The sequence below is a fragment of the Podarcis erhardii genome (assembly GCF_964252035.2).
Source record: "Podarcis erhardii genome assembly, chromosome: 2".
NCBI lineage: Eukaryota > Metazoa > Chordata > Lepidosauria > Squamata > Lacertidae > Podarcis > Podarcis erhardii.
In genome coordinates this window covers 31,820,772-31,840,913 of record NC_138498.1, presented here as the reverse complement: position 1 = coordinate 31,840,913, position 20,142 = coordinate 31,820,772, and the positions used below count along the sequence as shown (strand labels likewise).

At 42.4% G+C, this 20,142-nt stretch overlaps 1 protein-coding gene across 2 annotated transcripts in view; it reads right to left on the bottom strand.

Annotated features, from left to right (window-relative positions):
- Positions 1–11,976, bottom strand: part of DNAH17 (dynein axonemal heavy chain 17) — a 96,471-nt gene extending 84,495 nt beyond the window's left edge. Inside the window, exons 1-13 of one of the 2 annotated variants that reach the window (XM_081849459.1) lie at positions 11,620–11,976; positions 9,681–9,874; positions 8,833–9,025; positions 8,627–8,726; positions 8,424–8,509; positions 7,183–7,308; positions 6,253–6,408; positions 5,257–5,343; positions 4,765–4,932; positions 4,406–4,522; positions 1,871–2,139; positions 1,536–1,731; positions 2–148 (exon numbers count right to left, since the gene is read on the bottom strand). In XM_081849459.1, coding sequence (XP_081705585.1) covers positions 2–148; positions 1,536–1,731; positions 1,871–2,139; positions 4,406–4,522; positions 4,765–4,932; positions 5,257–5,343; positions 6,253–6,408; positions 7,183–7,308; positions 8,424–8,509; positions 8,627–8,726; positions 8,833–9,025; positions 9,681–9,874; positions 11,620–11,958 — 2,178 coding nt within the window. In that variant the 5' untranslated portion in view covers positions 11,959–11,976. Of the gene's footprint in view, position 1; positions 149–1,535; positions 1,732–1,870; positions 2,140–4,405; positions 4,523–4,764; positions 4,933–5,256; positions 5,344–5,556; positions 5,575–6,252; positions 6,409–7,182; positions 7,309–8,423; positions 8,510–8,626; positions 8,727–8,832; positions 9,026–9,680; positions 9,875–11,619 lie in introns of those variants that run through there. The other variant, XM_081849460.1, reaches the window with a different exon arrangement.
- Positions 11,977–20,142: the final 8,166 nt, after the last annotated feature.

Sequence of the window (20,142 nt, the reverse complement as noted above, 5' to 3'; positions counted from 1 at the left end):
CCTTGTTATACCAGCCAACTATGAGATCTAAGTTGTCCACAAACTTCCGAAATGTTTCATTCTGAGAAAAGAGGCTTCCAGCACTGTCCGGAATTTCCTTCTGCTGCTGAAAGTTCAGGTACTTGACTTCACGAAGAACAGCTACGAGCTACACGATAATATAGCAGTGAGAAATGAATGCCCTTCTATAAATGGAAGCACACACACACCGATCTAATGGCATGGTCTTCCACTCTCTGAATGAAGACCAGGCACTTGGAAGAGAAAGGGAATTGAGTGTGGTTCCACACCAGGCATTTACTGTGGAACTTCTATGCTCACTTGCTTTTTACAGAACATCCACATGACGCCACCACTCAATCACTACCATTCTTTTTCAAAAAACAAAACCAAACCTGGGGTTCTCCTGTCTTTTCTCAGAATACAGAAGGAACGGAAGAGTGGTGCAATCTTCACAAGTGGATATGCCTTTAGTGCTCCTCTTCATGCCTTTTTAAAAGGGTGGGATTTTGACTAGCACCATTCAAGGAAAGTAGACTTACTGGGAAAGTGGAAAGTATTCACAGTTCAGTGCACCTCCATTATAACATTTGGGGTGGGCACTATTTTATGACCTTGTTGTTGTTGTTTTGGAAGTACAGGAATGTAACAGCATATAGCATCACTGTAGTAATGTAGCATTATACCACTATAGCACTATATCACTATAGTGCAAGAAAGACTCTCCTCCCTGAAAGAGAGGGGAGTAGTTGTGGACGGGAGCCCGAACACCACTCCCTGCCTCCAGCTCACCTGGCTGGCGCTCACGCCCCCCCCCCCAGTGTCCGTCCAACCAGGTGCCATGGGGGGGCGTGTCCAGCAGCCTCTATGCTGCAGCGCCAGCCTCTTCCCGGCCTCATTTCTCTTCGTCGTCCTGTGCGAGTCACCCACCCTCCACTCCCTTTGAGTTAGGGCTTAGATCATTGGCCTTGCTATGGACCTTAGGTTGGTCGCCCCGGTTGCCCGGGGGGCCTGGTAGGAGTTTTTCCATTTGGCATTAGGCTTTTTGGTTTTTTCGCCTACCTCGTAGCAATCGTCACAACTTTTTGTGGTATTGGTGGGTAGGTTAGGCATTGGAATAATGTGTTGTGGTGTGTCGAAGTGCTAGGTGTGGCCATCGCCTATGCCTTCAATTTCTAGGGGTATTCCGTTAAAGGAATCTGGCGGTCGTGTATTCCGTCCGAAGCCTGCTTGGCAGGAGGCCATGGCACGACCCTCGGTGACATCAGGGGTGAGCCTATAGTTGGATTAGCATCAACAGGTGATGAACCCCTGGTGAATAAACCCACTTGTTTCACGATCCAATGCCTAAGCCAATACCTTTTCATTGCTGTAATCAATAAAGTTGTGGCCTTTTCTAGCCCATTAACCTTATATCACGTGTCCCAGTGTCTTCATTTCACTTTGCGGGGGTTGGGTCCTTGAACCACAATAAATTTTCTAACACAAAGCAGCCAGAAATCACATGCTAGCATGCTCTCTTCCTATTCACACACCTCTTTGCTGAAATTCACACTAATAAGATTAGTCTCTGGATCTCTATGGATCAGTGGCTGCTCTAGGTTGAACTGGCAGTCTCTGTCAACCCGGCCGATCCAATCTGCATAAATTTTCTCACGGTAACCTTGCAGCAAACGTATCATTTCATCATACTTTGCATATATCAGCTTGGCCTCAGAACTGAACATAACCCTGCAGAAAGGAGAAAGCTCAGTTTCATATGGGCAGTGGAATTTAATTGACACTGCAAACGAAACTGCCTTATAGCTCTTAATAGTACTTCAGTAAATAGCATGTGGGTAATGCGAGTTATAAACAATTTGCTACTCACGGATGATCGATGGCTCGCAAGTCTTTCCTTGGGAGCTGCAATCTTTCCTGGAGTTCCAAAGCCCACTTCAGTTGCCCAGCAACAGGGGGCATGTTTTTGCTAAGGGGAGGCACACCATCACCTGCTGCAGTGGCAGCTATTTGGGCATCATATAAAATCTTTGCATTGTCCAGCTCAACATTGAACATCTCCAGAAGGGTAGCATAGTGCGGTGCTACGTCTGCCTTTATTAATGGTCGATCCAAAAGGGATGCAAACATATGGATTTGCTAGAGAACAAAAATAACAAAGAAGGTCCCAGTTTTTAAAAATGATATGTTCTCTGAGCTTTCATTTGTAAATCCATTCTGAATTATGCTAAGCAAGTGGACCTGCAATAACATTTTGCAGTAAGAACCTTCTTCCTAAGAGGCTTGTTCCTGTTTAGGGTTCTAGCTAGACAACCATATTCTCCTCCAAACTGTTTTATTCCATTTCCCTCCCTAGGTTTTCTGATTTTCTTTTCCATCTGACACTCAACATGCCATGGGCCACTGAGTATACTCAATCTGCCTTGTGCCTTTTTTTTGGGGGGGGGGGCAGGTGTTTAATTCTGTAAACCTTGGGGTTCCCCCCAAGACATGCTAAGAGCTTTCCAAGTTGTTCTATCCTGTGGATACCCATCACCCAGGTTTGCTATTAGAAGGAGTGATCCACATTGACTCACACCCCAGTTCTAGTAAAAGCAACTTTAAACCAAATCAAATAGATGACATCAGCTTCCGTTCTCCCTGGTCAGCTCTACCACAACCTTTACGTGTTATATCAATTAATTTAATATTGGCAAATGGCCACAATCACTCTGTTGCATTGGTGACTGACTATCTTTGTATGCACTGCTGTCCGGACTGGAGACTAAACTTGATATACAGTGGATGCTCGGGTTGCGAACGTGATCCATGCGGGATGCACGTTCGCAACCCGCAGCGGCGCGTCTGCACGTGCGCGGGTTGCGATTCGGCACTTCAGCACATGCACAAAGTGCGATTTAGCACTTCTGCGCATGTGCGACCGCCAAAACCCATTCCAGTACTTCCAGGTTTCGGCGCTCTGTAACCCAAAAAAACACAACCTGAAGCGTCTGTAACCCGAGGTATGACTGTACTTGTTAATTGGGATAATGGTAAACCATTGGTAAACCATTATTACCATTTTTATAGTCATATGATTACATGATTCCTAGCGTCCATCTATCAATTTAACAGGCCATCTACTGGCGTCTAAACAAAATCAATAAATCATAATGAAAGCAGACATTATACACAACTCATTAAACACAATTATTAAAAAGAGTAGAAAATGAGGAGAGTACTCAGAAAGCGGCAGTGAAAGCTTTCGGTGTTGTTTAAATGCGTTCATGTTAGTTCACCTACGCTCAAAGCTTGCTACTGGGACAGTTTCAAGATGTCACTATTGGCAAATCGGGACCAGCTTACCTACAAGATTGCCTTGCCTCACATGTGCCTGCTTGACCACTTTGATTAGCAGAATTGGCACTACTAGAGGTGCCATATAATACCTGTTCTGCATTTGTTTTTTGTTTTTTGTTTTTGTTTTTTTAAATATATTTTATTAAGGGTTTTCTTGTTTTACAGTGTAAGTGTAATGCCTCGTGTATTTTTTTTCCCCGTGTAACATTTTTACAAATCCATTTCATTTGTTGAGGCATTAGGGGGAGAAGAAAAAAGAAAAGAAAAAAAAAAGAAGAAAGGAGGGTGGAAGGAGGGGAGATGGATGGGGGTGGGGTGGGGTAGCGGTGTTTCTATTATGCTTAATGTATGTAGTTTGGTGTCAGCATGCTTGTGTTGTTCACTTGTGTTCCTTTGGTGGTGAGAGAGGTTGGGGTTGGCCTAGGATGTGATTGTTTGTTTGTGATTGGCTGTGGTGATCTTTGTTTTCGTGTGTGAGTGAGGTGGGTGGGTGTTTTGGATCATTTGTAAGAACTCAGTTGTTTAGTGTGACAGGCAGTACCTGCCCTTTGGAACTCCCTGCCTTTTGAGATCAAGCAGATCCCATTAACAGTTAGCCGTGGTACAGAAGACTGAACAGGCAAAAATGGTCACCGGCTTATCATCTTCCTTGCTATGGTGAGATGTAGTCTGTTCCTACTTAAATCATTGTCATCATTTCTAAATCTGAATCTATACATACACATGAATGTGTGCAAACTTGGTACAAAGCTGTATTCTCTTTTCCCCCTCTCATTTGGCGATTATAAATGGCACTCAAAGAAGTAGAAAGGAGGTGGGTTGACACTGAGAGAGACCCCACACAATCCTGCTGTTTACTACACTAGGAGATGTTTGCTTGAAAATTTAATGCTAATCTTCAGTGGGCTCAGATCTGAAAAAGCAAAGTATTTTCTTCCTTGCATGGGATGGACCTTCCATGGCAGCAAGGGACAAAACTGGCTTCTTTACATGCAGGTAAAATTACTGCTTGCTCCACTGCAGATAAAGCTATCTGGGTTTAGGTTAAACACAGGAATGTATGTACCTTGACAGCAGATTCAAAACTGGAGCAGTCAACAAATCCTTGATAGAAAATGGTGGACAGCCGTCGATCCAAATCCTGAATTTTGATCTGGAAGTCTGCAAAGTCTTCATCAAATTGCTTTCAATTATAATATTAACAATCAACAACAACAAAAAATGAGTTAGAACAATCATGTACCATATCTGCTGACTTTTAAAAGTTAATTAAACCAAAGTAGAAAATAAGCTAGGCCAACTACCTTGAAGAGAATACATTTGTTGCTATAGTAATTAGAGCACATTGGGATTTTGTCCCTTACAGTAAGCAAATAATTTAAGCCATCTACATATGAATAAATTTCCCATATTGAAATTACTAACCTCATCTGCCGGATCTAAAGGATCATATTTGCACTCAACAAAGACCTTAACATATTCGAGAACCTCCTCATAAATTTGAACCACCAGCCTCCCTAAGATATTGCCTCTCACACCTCCCAATTCAATTTTCTCCAGTTTGAGAAATTCAATTGACGTCATGTATAGTTCCTAAAAAAAACACACAAACGAACAACAGTTATCTACTGCCTCCTTCTTTTGAATAAACTTTAAATGACTTGGTTTTGCTCTCTTTACATTCCTTAAACAGGAAACGCTTTTTTACAAGTGGCTTCAACACTGATTATTTTAAAAAATAACAAGGGTGACTAAAATTTACTTTGTCCAATGTTATCACTTTTAAATATACAGCTTTCTGAAAACAAAAATATGGTCTGTGATTTTAAATATGATTACACACATGCACACACATTTTTGGGGTCTGGGCAACTTTTAGCTATGGTTGTTTCTTATTTTAGATAGTTTAATTCTCACCTCTATTGTCTTCAGTCTGTGAAAAAATGAATTCATTCTAGTGAAAACTAGAGTAGAAGGGAACTCCCAGTACTGGGGTTCTTTGTCCTGCAAACAGAAATAAGAGAGTGTGACCAACTCTATACAGTAGCTGCCTTTAGCTGCAACTCTAAGGCCCCATTTGCACTATATATATTTAAATTGGTATCCTACAGTAGTATTATCTGTCTAAGGATGTGTAGGTCAGAGAAGCTGAATAAGAAATAGTTTTGTTAAAGGACAATGAACCACACATCTTCCCCCCTTAAGCTACTTTCTCACTCTGCTTTCAGCCCTGCTTCCTGCTTAGGCCTAGCCTCCTAAACAAGATATGGGAGTTGCCCTTAAAGGTATATTCAAGTACCACTTGAAACTGCCATGCTTTCTCCCACAGGATCCTGGGAACTGTAGTTTATTAAGGATGCTGAGAGCTGTTAAAGGTAAAGGGACCCCTGACCATTAGGTCCAGCCTACCATCAAGGCATTAAAGTGTGAACGACTTCTCTGATGCTGGTGAGCATGCTGTCATTGCAGCTGTTATGTACTGAAGTTCTCACCCTGGGCCAGCAGGGGGATACTGTAGATAGTTCAGGTCCACATATGCAAATAAGGGATTGAAAGTGACATTCAGTGATTGGATAGTTAAAGAAAATGGTTACTGTTGCGTTCTGGTGGAGCTCTATATAAGCAGGCTGGCTGAACCCTTCAGTTCAGTTCTGTTCCAGCTTACAAATAAAGAGCTGCTTTGGAGAAATCGCTGCGTCGTCTGCTATGTCTACCCACAACTTAACAATATGGATATGTATGTAGTTTGTTATAAATTTATATCTGTAAAATCAAATAAAAACATTTTTTAAAAATAAATAAAATAGTTTCCCACATTATTAAATGGAATAACTTATACAGAATGTGCTGCACTGTGAAGTTCTGAGTAATGCTTTCTCTGAGAACCAAAGTCCACTGGTATCAGTAACCCACCTTAAAAAACTTGGGCATCATATCTGTGCAGCAAACGTCGTAAGTCTTGTAGAGTTTCTCTATCACAGAAATACCCAGCTTGATCCCTCCTAGCACCTCTTCAATTTCACCTTGTAAGCCCTTGAGCACTTCCTCGGGACTCAGAAAATTACGTGTCTAAATAGAAAGCAATGTAGTCAAAGATGACGCTTAGGTGAACAGGGCACATTAAAGCAAACTGGAAGTAGAACCCTGCAACAGTTTGGCAGTGCAAGGCAGTACGTTGATGAATCAGCCCCTTCAGGTAGTTGTTATATTGCTCATAATTTATCAACACAAAGTGTGCTTGTTACAGCAGGAAATAATGGCTTTCATTGATGCTGTGATTTAGGCTCCTCCACTGCCTCCTTATGCACATGCAAAGTGATTGGTCAAACTGTCTGCAAATCTCATCCAAATGGGAGGACAATCAATGGTTGGGACTCTGTGACAACAATACCACTGACCACCTATACTCCTGACTTTCCGCAGCACACCTAAGCATGTGTACCATTCATTTTTCCTTTGACTGTTGAAACACAAATGTGGGCAATCCTGAGCTCACAACTGGAATTGACCAACTTCTTACTTGTTTCAGTGGATCAGGTATGCACCACAAGATAGAAGCAAGAAGGGCAAGTCCTCCCAGTGGAACAATTTCTGCTGAAATTTTGCACTCGCTTTAGGCTCTTAACCAAACCTGCCCAGGCCCTGTTTCATTTTCTATTCCCCACCCCACCTTCCAGTTAACCAGTTTCAGCATCTGCAAAATAAATGTGGCTGAAACTATATTTAATGGCTGCAGTCACCAAAACCAAAACCAAATGGAAATTAGAAGAAACAAAGAAAAGAATATGGGGAAGGGGGGTGGGAATCCCCCCAATCTAGAACTTTATTTTCACAGAACAGTACCAATTCAATGAAGAGGTTACAGATCTCCTGCAATACGACAATGATCCGGGATGGAATGTTGTAGTATTCAGAATTGGCCCAGATCAAGCATACGGTGTACATGACATTGCTGATGAATGGAGGAAGCTGTGTGGACATATTAAAAAAAGAGAAAGTAAAGGTTTCAAACAACTAAATTTCACATGTTTAAGGTAAGGTGGTTTATTTTTAACTTGAGCTGTATGCAAATGGCCTCTAAAAATTCTCCACCCTATTTTTGGACGGACAAATTTACTGAATTTCTCCAAAGGGAGGATAAATTCTTCAGCAATAAGTGACACCGCACTTGCATCACTTATTTACCCCAAGGAAAGGCATGAGGCAGAGTGCATGCCTAAAACCCAGGAATTCCTGCAGGGATACGGATTCCTGTGAGTAGCTGGGCATTCTTCATCTCTGTTTAAAATATTGGTGGGTAGGTGGGAAACTTGTAGGCAGTGGTGGAGCTTCATGCTCCGGCACCAGGGTGCGGAGAGCAGGCGAGGACAGGGATGGCGCGCGTCCCGGGGGGCGTGGCATGCCGCCTGTGGGGGTGTGGCGTCCAGCGTGGGCAGGGGGGCAACCGCAATGGCACCCCACCAGGATCGCACTGACGGGGGCGGTGCACTCCCCTCCCACTCCTCTTCCTCCACCACTGCTTGTAGGAACATCACGACATCCACAGAACTCTAGTTACCAATCTCAGACTTCTGAACGTTGGCTCTTGTTCCTGGACCAAACTTATTGTTGCTACTTCTTGTCAGAGCACTTGGACTCGATTCTGCACTTTTCTAGCTACTAAGGACTGCTTAGGCTACCCTTAGATTGCATTATTAAATGTTAAGAAATGAACTTCTTTACTTGCAGGTAAGTACAGCTCTGATTGGTTGGGTGGAAGCCAGACATAAGCTCCTCTTCACAGAGGTGTTTGTAGGCCATTGAAAACAGCCTTTTTTTTGAACTTTTTGGATAACGATGGACTTCTTGGTGAACATTCACCATAGTGCTACATAGAATATAACCCTCAGTAAAGTATCGTGGAAGACACACAAAATGTATACACCAAGCCTGCCCAAACTGTTGCCTTCCAGATATTTTTATACACCATTGTAGCAGTAAAAATGGCTAGCAATTCATTTTTTAAGAGGGTCTTAGCAGTGATGCATAAGCAAGGTGGCCTATTTTAATTCTCAAATGTTATTTCCCCCCTTTAATATATATACCTGATGATATTCAGCTTGTTCCACTTCTTCCAATACAACTTTCAGTGGCTGCAAGTACAAGTTAATATCATCAGCCTCCTTCAGTCCTGTATAAAACAAAAATGACAGAGTAGGTAAATTAAGGAGGGGCTTGAAAGCCATTTGTTACATATGACCCAAAACAACTTGCTGGCGGTCATTTATTTTAAGAAAGGAGGTAGTACCTGCAGAGACGTCCTTGAAAACATTCCTGAGTGCTGGCCAGTAACAGCTCTTTGCCCTCTCCAAAATATCAGCAATCTTTTTCACCTGAGGGGCATACAGCTGGGAGAAACAAAAACACAAAACCCCCAACTTTAGCAACTTGCTTTCATGACCATATGGTGGTTTGCAGCCAGGTCTCATGAAGTGCCCATAAACTCCCACCTACCTGTTCATTTATGCACTGCAGGTTAACCTGCCGGCTGTACCAGAAATCAAATTCCACTCTGGGTAATGGGTTCAAGCCATCCAGAAGAGGCTGTGCTGAGTCTTTGCTCAGGATATCTCGTATCTGATGAGACCAGTCAATGATGATGGTTTCAATGGAGTGTAACAATGTACTGTCCACAGCTCTGGGAAGCCTGAAAGAACCCACAAAGGACAGTATGGTGAAAACAGTTTTAACTTCTCATCCAGAAACAACTTGCATAGCGCTTATTAACCTCTTTGGGGTCACAGGCCCCTTTGAAAATCTGAGGAAACCTATGGAATCCCTTCCAATGCACATAAACACATACACAATTTTGCATACTATTTATTTTATTGTTTGGGGGTTTTTTGCACTTGGTTCACAGACCCCTTAAAAGTGGACCTGCTAGGTGCCATGGGCCACAAGTTAAGAACCTCTGAACTAAAAGTTAATAAAGGGAGCTCCATTCAGTTACTAGCCAGCCCGGCTATAATATAAAACTCAATAAATTGTTCCAGGATCTCTTTAGCTGCAGGAGCACTGCCTAATGGTCCTTGGATTCCCTCCTAGGTGCCTGTGCCTTTACAACCAGGAACATTTGTATTTCCCTTTGTTTGGGCCATCACTCTTCCTTGATGGTGGGCATCTCTGAGGATCACAGCATGGAGGCATGCCAAATACATACATGCAAGTAATTGCCCCTTAGGGATGAGAGTAGCCTTTAAAAAAAAAAATGAAAATAATGGGTTCTTCATATGATGCACATACACAATGTACAAGACAACAAGAAGTATAGACATTGGCAGACATTATTTTAGGGCACCCACGTGTCAAACATATCCACTGAACTCTCCAAGGTATCTATGTGATCTGGCAAAGGAAGCAGTGTTTTCCCTTTGATCTTTCCTCCCATCACAAACATCTCATTCTTCAGTCTGTGGGCTGCCCGTATAACATCATCAGCCACCACTTGAGGCCATCCAGCAAGGTTTTCGTGCTTCATAAATAAGGAATAGACCACCTAGAGGGAAATAATTGCTCAAACATTACTGATCACAGAACTATATCAAATTAGTTTTAATAAAATCTAAAACTTTTCTGGAAAAGTCCAGCCTCTTTTTTTAAACATCCCAGTAGCTGGAAGTCATGGTCCTATGATTCTGATAGCCACCACACCACCGCAATGCCATCGTAACATCAGTATTGCATTACACTGGTGCGATGGCAATGCACCACTTCAATGTATTGCCTTTCACCAGTGCAGGAACATGGCAGTGAGCCTAACCCTGCCCAGCTGGAATAACTTGAGGACAGAATTGCATTGTTAGGCTTTGTCAGGCAGCCCAGCATACAGAAGCTGTGAAAAGGGCAAATCGTACACTAGGGATATTTAGGAAAGGGATCCAAAGCAAAACTGCCAATATTGCAATGCCTTTCTACAAATGTGTGACCACATTCGGAATACTGGGTGAAGTTATGTTTGCCACATCCCAATGCCGATATTGTTGAGCTAAAGAAAGTGCTGAAAAGGGCAACAAACTCCATACCTGTGTACCCTCCCTTTTAAAGTTTTTGTTGAGTTGGCTGCTTTGTAAATATCAAGTTTTACAAAGATGGGCAAACCCTCACCGCCACAGTCCCAAAACATTGCAGTGCTCAAACATGCTCAGGAATCACTCTTTGATAGTAGGTTGTGGCAAGTCTGGGACCATGAGAAGCTGGTGGCAGGGCAAACCTGGAGGTAGTGACCACATTAGTGCTGTTTGCTGCAATTCTTCTGTGTTTGTGTCTTTGTCTTGTGTCATCATATGTTCCTGTGCTGCTCTTTGGGTTACTCACATTCAGTTCCCTGCATCTCCAGTAAAAGCAATCCCAGGCAGCAGGTGATGTGATGTCTGCCTGGACAGCTGCTGCCAGTCAGAACAGGCATTGCTGTGGCTAGGTGGGAAACAGTTCTTAGCTGGTGTAACACAGCTTCCTATATAGCTTAACATGTGCAAAGAAAAGCAAGGGGTTGGGTTTGAGCATTTACAAAGAGGATAATAAACTTGCCAGTGACTATGTTAATCATGTCATCTGTCCCAAAGCGCTGGAAAATATTAGTGCCTCTGGATCCTGAGTAACACTCTGCCACACCAACAAGAAGCAGAACCATAATTAGAGAGAACATTAGGGATTTAGTGCAGACTGAACCAGTTGTTCATACAAGTCCAGGAAAGGCTCTGGCACAGACATACCCTAATTGTTTTTTAATGCACAATTTGAATATGGTGAATTTAATCATCAACCCAGTATAGCCAGGGCAATGTGGCAATGCAATTTTTACACTCGGGGCATTCCCTGATGATCAGGAGCTGGTAGGCTTTATTTATTTATTACACTTCAAGCCTGCTGTTCCTCAAAGAAACATCAGAGGAGGAATTCTACCCTCACAACAACTGTGTGAGGTAAATGTTTAAAATTTACATTATTGGAGTTGTAGGTAATATGATAGGCTTAAGGAGAGGGATCTCTCACTTCCAGACCCAAAGCCTGACTGGCTCTGTCCAACATTGGAAAAGGATAGATCCATCACATCACAGCAGTTTCATTGCAACTTCATGAAAGATTGAGAATCCTGTTGGAACCCAAATAAGGAGCTGTATTAACTATGTATCCCATTCTCTGCCTCATGTCATTGTGTGGTTCTCTTATGACTACGCCCTCATATGCTTGTTTAAAAAGAGATATCATTCAGTGAACCGCTAAGAGAAACTGGATGCCCACCTCTTCCACGACAGCCATCATCTGCTCTACAGGAGAGGGGCTGAGATCTCCAACAAGGAGTAAATCCAGAAAGTTCTCTTTGTTAACATTTTCACGCCTTTTTTTCACAAAATAAATTCCTTTATTCTTCAGTGTTGCTGGGAAGCCAAGACAAGGAACTAGTTGTCCAGTGGGATTGAGGGTGATCACCAGTGCTGTCACATCATGCTTCTCATAGAACTCATTGAGCATGGAGTGGACTTCCTCACTGGTTGCAAACTTGGTCCATTTGTCAGGCTTAACATGGAGAAAGAGGGTGCAGTAATTCTCTATGAAGTCCAGTCGTTTGTCAGTCGCCATCTTGATTCCTCAGTTGCAAACCACTTGAAAGGAAAAAAACTGACCAGGTAACCAACTGGAAAGTCTTTCTTTCCTGTCTTGAGAAGAAAACATCCTTGTCAACACGTTTCAGAATACCTATCCAACCTGTTGGGAACCATGCTAAGCTTTCTAGCTTCCCCATAAATATCTGCACTATGGAATTCATTACAACTGAATGGGGGCAGGGAAGGATTATTTGGGTTTAATTGCAGATGACAGCTTAATTATAGGGCATGTAAAAGCTCTTTGCATCTGATGCATCTGTGTATAATCAACAAAGGTCAGGCAGGAGCTGGATCACATCCACAGCCCTCATCATCTAACGCCCCTCACCTTGTGATCCAAACCTCCATATATTTGAATATGGGGAGCCAGTAGGCATGGTCCCACCCACTGTCTGTCCATGTGTTGATTATACGGAAATATTTTGCATGTACAGGGCTAAAGTCTTCATCCTATATGACCATAGCAGTGCCATGCATGTGATGGGAAACATGATTTTAACATTGCTTATGTTCTTGGGGTTCTTAAAATTGCAAATAGCAGCCAGAGGTGATCCCCCCCAAATCCCAATAAGAACCATATATGGAAGAGGGGACTACTTTTCTCCTGTGCTGTTGCCCCAATTAAACCCTGCCCCTAAAGCTGATATTCGGTTGGGAGAGAAGGTTCCATTGGTGCCAGTGGAACTTCCCTTCTGTGCCAAACAGTAGCTTTTTGGGGGCGAGGGAGGGCTCACTGAGACCACTGTGCAGAGGGAAAGGGTTACATTTCCCTTTCTTTGAACACTGCAGTCCTGACCCTGATCACCCATCCCTTTGCAAATACTGTTTGTCATTAAAATCCTCACACATACACACAATATTAAATCACATACTACGTAAATGTCATATATTGTTTAGCTTTCGGCAGGTGCAGAGTCTGTGCACTTGCCAGTTTGTTAGTGATGTAGATCATATTTTGGAGCACCTAGAAAGGAAGACAATATGCTGACAGGCAGAGATAGTAGACAGGATAGTGTTGAAGATTCTTTCTAAAAAGTCCACGTCAGACGAAAATGTAGAGTGAGAGCTTAACTTTTTTGCCCCACTGTTTCCAATCACAAGTTCGCAGTTAAAAGCTCTGTGCCCAAGTACCCCCTCTTTTTTCTTTCTTTTTGCTCTGGAGCTTCCCTCAGGAAAGTCCTCTCTTTATCGCTCAATCAGAGTAAATGTCAACTGAGCTTTTCTGTGGGTTGCCATTTGCTCCAATTGAGTTTTAAGGAGTGGGTTTTTACTAGGAAAGGTACAAAGAAAAAGAAAAGGCTCATTTCCTGGTCCAGCAAAGAAGTACAGTGGTACCTCGGGTTAAGTACTTAATTTGTTCCGGAGGTCCGTACTTAACCTGAAACTGTTCTTAACCTGAAGCACCACTTTAGCTAATGGGGCCTCCCGCTGCCGCCACACGATTTCTGTTCTCATCCTGAAGCAAAGTTCTTAACCCAAGGTAATATTTCTGGATTAGTGGAGTCTGTTACCTGAAGCGTATGTACCCCGAGGTACCACTGTATTTAAATGGCCCATGGTTACTAATTTTCCTGAGAAGAGGCGTGTAGTGGTAACCCGAGGTACCACTGTAGCTAGTTAGGCACAGCCAAGGGCTTGGGCATTTTTAACCCTCCCCTTTGAACCTTAGACCCGCTCTTCCCCACTGTATCACAACCTGATTTAAAAACTACTTTACACTTTAAGATATGTACACACAATATATTTCCCTTGCAGGTGGCAAGGCAGCTGCAGGAGGGGAGTTTTTAGTGGGAAAATGGCCTGCAGGGAAAGGGTTATGCTCCTGTTTGTTTGAGGCCATAGTTTTAAGTTCCTCCCTTGTAGCTTTATAAATCACTTAATGTGTCAACACAAACAGAATTTATTAATATTGCAGTTGTTGTATAAGGGATTATTATTATGACTGGACTATAACTGAAATTAATAAGATTCTGGAACACAGAAAAAAGGAAAACCATCAAACTATCAAATCTAGCATACGGTGGGGAGCCATTTTATCTAAATCATATAGTTCGGTATTTGAACTATTGATATTAATAATTGCATTATAAATTTGTATTGTTATAAGGAGGCTATTATTGAACTGTAATGGAAAACAAATAAAAAAATTATTGTAAAAAATAAAAGATACTACAACCTTTTCTCTGACCAAAGTGTATGCTTTGACCAAACAGGTTTGGTGGCATCCAACTGAAAGTCACTCAACTGTCGAGGAACAATGGCTCCCACAACATTCTTGTGACATCAGCCCTCAACTGCCACACACTGGAAGAACCTGCTTCCATTAAGGTGTCAAAATAGAAAGTTATGGTGCTTGTATGACTACCTCATTGTGTTGCGTTTTGTACTCACCAAGGCACATCAGGTTTTAGTCATGAGATGGATACAAACCCTCTGATCCTCACATTAATGTTGCTGCAAAGCAGAAGTGAATCTCCAACTGTCCTTCTCTTGCTCGTGTTAGTTTCAAAACACTGTCTTAGGATGCTATGCCACCTTATCCCTCGCATTTGTTAAAAGTAATTCGCCCACAAACTGGTATAACATAATTCACAAATAAAGTGCTACTTAGGTTGGATAAAGAAATAAAGTGTTGCTTAGCTTGGATTGAAATGTTTTGATGCATTTTTAATAAAATAAGTGTCAGCATCAGGCTATGAAGACCTGCGTACGAGTATGCATAGCAGATACAGCGCTGCTCACTTCCTGCCTTTCCGTATCTACAGGTACCTCAGTTTAGCTAATATTAGGGCTGGCCCTGCTCATCCCACACTGGTGCAAATCTTCAGCCCTTCAGGTGAATGAATGGTGTGTACGAAGCCACAATGAGCAAGCCAGCCAAACTCACACACTATTCTCCCTCTCAGAAAAAGTTCTACTATGTGCTGATATTACAGTGGTACCTCAGGTTAAGAACTTAATTCATTCTGGATGTCTGTTCTTAACCTGAAACTGTTCTTAACCTGAAGCACCACTTGTCAAGGAAATAAACAACTACCTGACTTTTAGAAGACATCTGAAGGCAGCCCTGTTTAGGGAAGTTTTTAATGTTTGATGTTTTATCGTGTTTTTAATTTTCTTTTGGAAGCCACCCAGAGTAGCTGGGGAAACCCAATCAGATAGGTGGGGTATTATTATTATTATTATTATTATTATTATTATTATTATTACAGATATGATAGTTCATCACAGAAGTATAAAGCAGTGTATACATTTTGTAAATAGATACATTTCCTCCAATATGTGATACAGTGGTACCTTGGTTTAAGAACAGTCCAGTTTAAGAACGATTTGGTTTACAAACTCCGCAAAACTGGAAATAGTGTCTTGGTTTGAGAACTTTACTTCAGTCTAAGAACGGAATCCAAACAGTGGAAGGGCACCGGCAGTGAGAGGCCTCATTAGGGAAAGCACACCTCGGTTTAAGAACGGTTTTGGTTTAAGAACAGACTTCCGGAATGGATAAAGTTTGTAAACCGAGGTACCACTGTAAAGCCTAAAAAACTGTGACATAATAGGATTTCGTCCTGCTAAAACATGCATACCTGTGAACAGCTCATACAGCTCCAGCTGAGATCAGTTTACAGTGGTACCTCAGGTTAAGTACTTAATTTGTTCCGGAGGTCCGTTCTTAACCTGAAACTGTTCTTAACCTGAAGCACCACTTTAGCTAATGGGGCCTCCTGCTGCTGCTGCGCCGTCATTGCACGATTTCTGTTCTCATCCTGAAGCAAAGTTCTTAACCTGAGGTATTATTTCTGGGTTAGTGGAGTCTGTTACCTGAAGCGAATGTAACCCGAGGTACCACTGTATTTAAATGGCCCATGGTTACTAATTTTCCTGAGAAGAGGCGTGTAGTCATCTTAATAATATTAAAAATTATAGCCGGAGAGGGGATTTAACGTCACACTCTTCTACTTGTTCTATCTGCAGAAGCACCACAGCTTGCCAGATGGAACAACTATGTTTTCACCTCAGAGGTTCACATCATCCCAGATCCTTATCCATGCGCAGATTGCAAGGGAGAGGAGCAATGCTGTGCACCCTCCAGCTCTTGCTGTTGTAATCACTCCTGAGCCAGAGGAGGCATGAGAGGCACTCAGAAAAGCAGGCAGTAGAAGGAGTGGACATAAAAATGCTTAAAACAAGCTAGGTGATGGGTTGAGCAAATGTGGGTGTGTGGGATTGGTGAGGATGCAAAGGAAGTCACAGTGAGGCAAAGTGTTTGTAGAGAGGATGTTGATAGGACAGAAGAAAGAATGGCATGGTAATATAAAATATTAAAAAGCAACAAAGCAAGGGAAGCAAAGTTATCTGTATTGCTGGAGAAAATATAATCCCCAGATTTTAGGATCAACAAAAATTCTTTCTATCTATCTATCTATCTATCTATCTATCTATCTATCTATCTATCTATTTATCTATCTATAATCTATCTATCTATCTATCTATCTATCTATCTATCTATCTATCTATCTATCATCTATCTATCTGCTTTGCCTGAAATGCTGCACTGTTTAAATGTGAATCCTGAATGAGGCCCCCTCCATACAACCCTTTTGTTCATCCAGGTCACCATTCAAATCTCCACATTTGATAAAAATAACATGATTCTTGCCAGGCAGGTAGTCTTACAGGGTTTTTTTTTTTTAAAAAAAACTTGGTGCCATTTCATTGTGTTTTGAAGTTGTATGTCAATCAAAGGAGAAAAATCTCAGTTATGCAGTTATAAGGTTGGGACCGGGAAGGGCAAGGCTTCCAAAAATGTGGAATAATGTGTGGGAGTGGGAAGTGCATTTTCCAGGGGGTTGCCATGGGAAAGTGGCAGGGAGGTTGGTGAGGGGTAAATCGTGGGTGAAGGGTTTCCAGGGGTGGGTATATGTGGTGGGAGGGTGAGTAATGTGAGCAGGGGTGACAGCTCCTAGATCATATATACAATTTCAACACCAAGGCACTTTGCCATTTTCTTATATATAGTGAATATATAGTGAATAAAGCTGGGAAGAATTTGGGAAAATCAGGAACCTGAAATCCCAGAATCTTCGGGATTGTGACAGTTTGTTCTGTGGTCTTGTCTTGGGTGGCACCAATAAAGATTTTGTGTGTGTGGGGGGGGAAGGTTTGCTAGGAAGCACTTCTGAGAAACATAGGGCTGCCAATGGTATAATCACCTTACAGTAAGGCCAAATTGCCTAACTAACAACTGAACAAGAATGCTGTTCAAGAAGAGGAAATTAGGGAAAGTTTCAGAAAACAACATTTAATGAAGTTATTTTATGCCCAGCACCTATCCTATTTCAGTCATCATGTCAGATTACAGCTAATTAAACCAAACCAAACCAAACCAAACCAAACCAAACCAAACCAAACCAAACCAAACCAAACCACAGGAGTCGTGGTTTATTTACAGTAACAACCAATCCATTTATCGTAACATCTCACAGGGTGTAAATGCAATTCTGTATTTTAAATTTGTCATGGCACCTCATCAGCCAAGTGGAGTTGTTTGGTTCTGTCAAGAACATCTCACACTTCATAATTGAATATTTGTTTATTCTAGTAGATGCAAGACTGGGCTAACCAGCCTGTCTCAGGGCTACCTCTGATCAGGGCTGCCAACTCCTACGGGCCAAGCTCTTTTGCCTCCCCTTCCTCAATATTTTTGTTGGGGGGGAGGCCACCCTCCAGTGTTCCAAAAAATTAAGGGGGGGGGGAGGAAGCCAAGCATGGAGCTGAGTGTGGAGCAGCTTCAGTGACCAGCTCCTTTTGCTCCACCCCTTCGCTGTGGCTCCACAGGGCAGCCTCAGGCATTGCCACCTGGAGGATGGAGTGGGAAGGATGTCAGCAGCGGTACGACTCCCAGATAGGGACACATCTGCCACCTTGCCTCCCCCCCCCCGTTACTGAAGAGGTACAGGGGCCACGTGACGTCAATGTACCATGCACGCATGCCCCGCAGTATGTGCATACAGCTGTCACAGAAGTTGGGGGGCCGGCACTCTGATTTGGATTTTTTGGGGGTCAGTACGCCTTTGAGCCGATGCCAATGACTGGGATCAACTTCTTCTGCCCCGACTGGGCTAGCGAACTAGAGAGCACTTCCAGAGACCTTCCACTTCTGGAAAGCAGGTCTAAGTGCACTGGACCTATTGTGAGCACCAAACTCAGCAGAGTATGAATAACACGGGAGAAAGCTCTGAAGCATAACTCCTTTGTTGTCTAACAGCTACTGCAAACTAAAACCTAAAAGAGGCTACTGGACTGCATGAGTGTTACTGTTAAGTTGTGGGTGAACATATCAGACGACCCAGTGATTCTTCAGACAGCTCTTGTTTATGCACAGGCCAGAACAGAACTGAATTGAAGGGTTCAGCCAACCTGCTTATATAGAGCTCAACTACAAAGCAACAGTAACAACTTTCTGTAACTATCCAATCACTGAACATCACTTTCAATTCCTTATTTGCATATGTAGACCTGAGTGAAAACTATCTACAGTATCCCCCTGCTGGCCCAGGGTGAAAACTTCAGTACATAACAGTTACAGTTCTCACTCAGCCATCTAATCACTTACAGAGATAACACTCAGATTCCAACAGAGTCAGGCAGGAGCAGAAGAAGCGAAAAGCAGTTTCCGCCCTCTCCTTTCTGAAAACATTGTCAGGAGATTCTTGCAATGGGAGGGGGTGAAAATATCCACACCCACGGCCCCCCATATTTGGCGCCCGTGGTCTTGGGGGGGGGGGAGAGAAGCAACACAGCTAAGGATTCCTGCCCCCCCTTGCTACTGCTGTTTGTTATTGTCAACACTCTCTTCTGCTGCGGTGCATGCTGGGTAAGGCACAAGCTGGAGGACCTGGAACAGGAGGGGGAGGAACCACAGAGATGAGACAGTGGTTCAAGGGATAGAGCGGCACTGAAACTGCCTCCTTCGTTAAGAAGAGGGGACACATAAAGTCTCCCCGTCTCAAATGCTGGAGAGGTCGGTTATGGAGAAGGAAATTGTCACCACTTCCCCCTCCCCCCCAAAAAAAGGAAATGGAAGGGGAAATTTACCAGAAGATGAATGGGAAGAAGCAGTGTCAAGATACCTATATTTCTTGTATCTCCTTTTATCTTATTAAAAATGTTCAGATTTTACAATGTTCAAAGCAACTCTTCCACACATAGGAGCCAACTCCTAGAGGCTGAGGTCCCTTTGGCCCTCCCACGGTGTCAGCAGCTGCAGGAGGAGTCCTGATATGTCCTCTCAGTCTCTTCTTTTCCAGGCTAAACATACCCAACTTCATCAACTATTCCTCACATGGCTTGGTTTCTAGACCATGATAATCTTGGTCGCTTTCCTCTGCACACGCTTCAGCTTGTCAATACAGTGGTACCTTGGGTTAAGAACTTAATTTGTTCTGGAGGTCTGTTCTTAACCTGAAACTGTTCTTAACCTGAAGACCACTTTAGCTAATGGGGCCTCCTGCTGCCGCTGCACCACCAGAGCACGATTTCTGTTTTCTTTTTTTTCTTTAATTTTTTTAAAAATAATATTTATTAAAGTTTCAAAGGTTACAAAAAGAAAAAGAAAAAACACCAAGTTAAACAAACACTTAACATCACATCACAATAAGAAAAAAAAGAATAGAAAAAAGAAAAAAATAATTATAAAAAACAGAAAAATAGAAACAATTGGAAAAAAACACAACGAACCTTCTCATGACTTATCTTTCATTTGCTTGTTTCCTTGACCACCTCGCACCTCCCTTTTTTGTATTCTAGTTCGGCTGGCTATTTCAGCAAATCCTTTCCATCTTTCCCAATTTTTATCCTATAATTTATCTTAATATAATGTAACTTTACCTTTCCTCCTTTCATCCATTAACAATCTATTTTTACTTAATCCTTTATAATATTTCTGCTAAAGCCACATAACTTCATTCCAGCCTCCTTCTAACATTCCTTAATTTTACAATATTTCTGTAGATAAACTTTAAATTTCTTCCAATCTGCCATGGTGTGATTACTCTGATTTTCCTCCAACTGCCCCCAATGCTTGCTCTTCTTCTGTTGGTGGTGTTGGTGTCACATTCGCTGAATTATCCAGTCCAAAGCGAAATTTTGTTATGTCCAG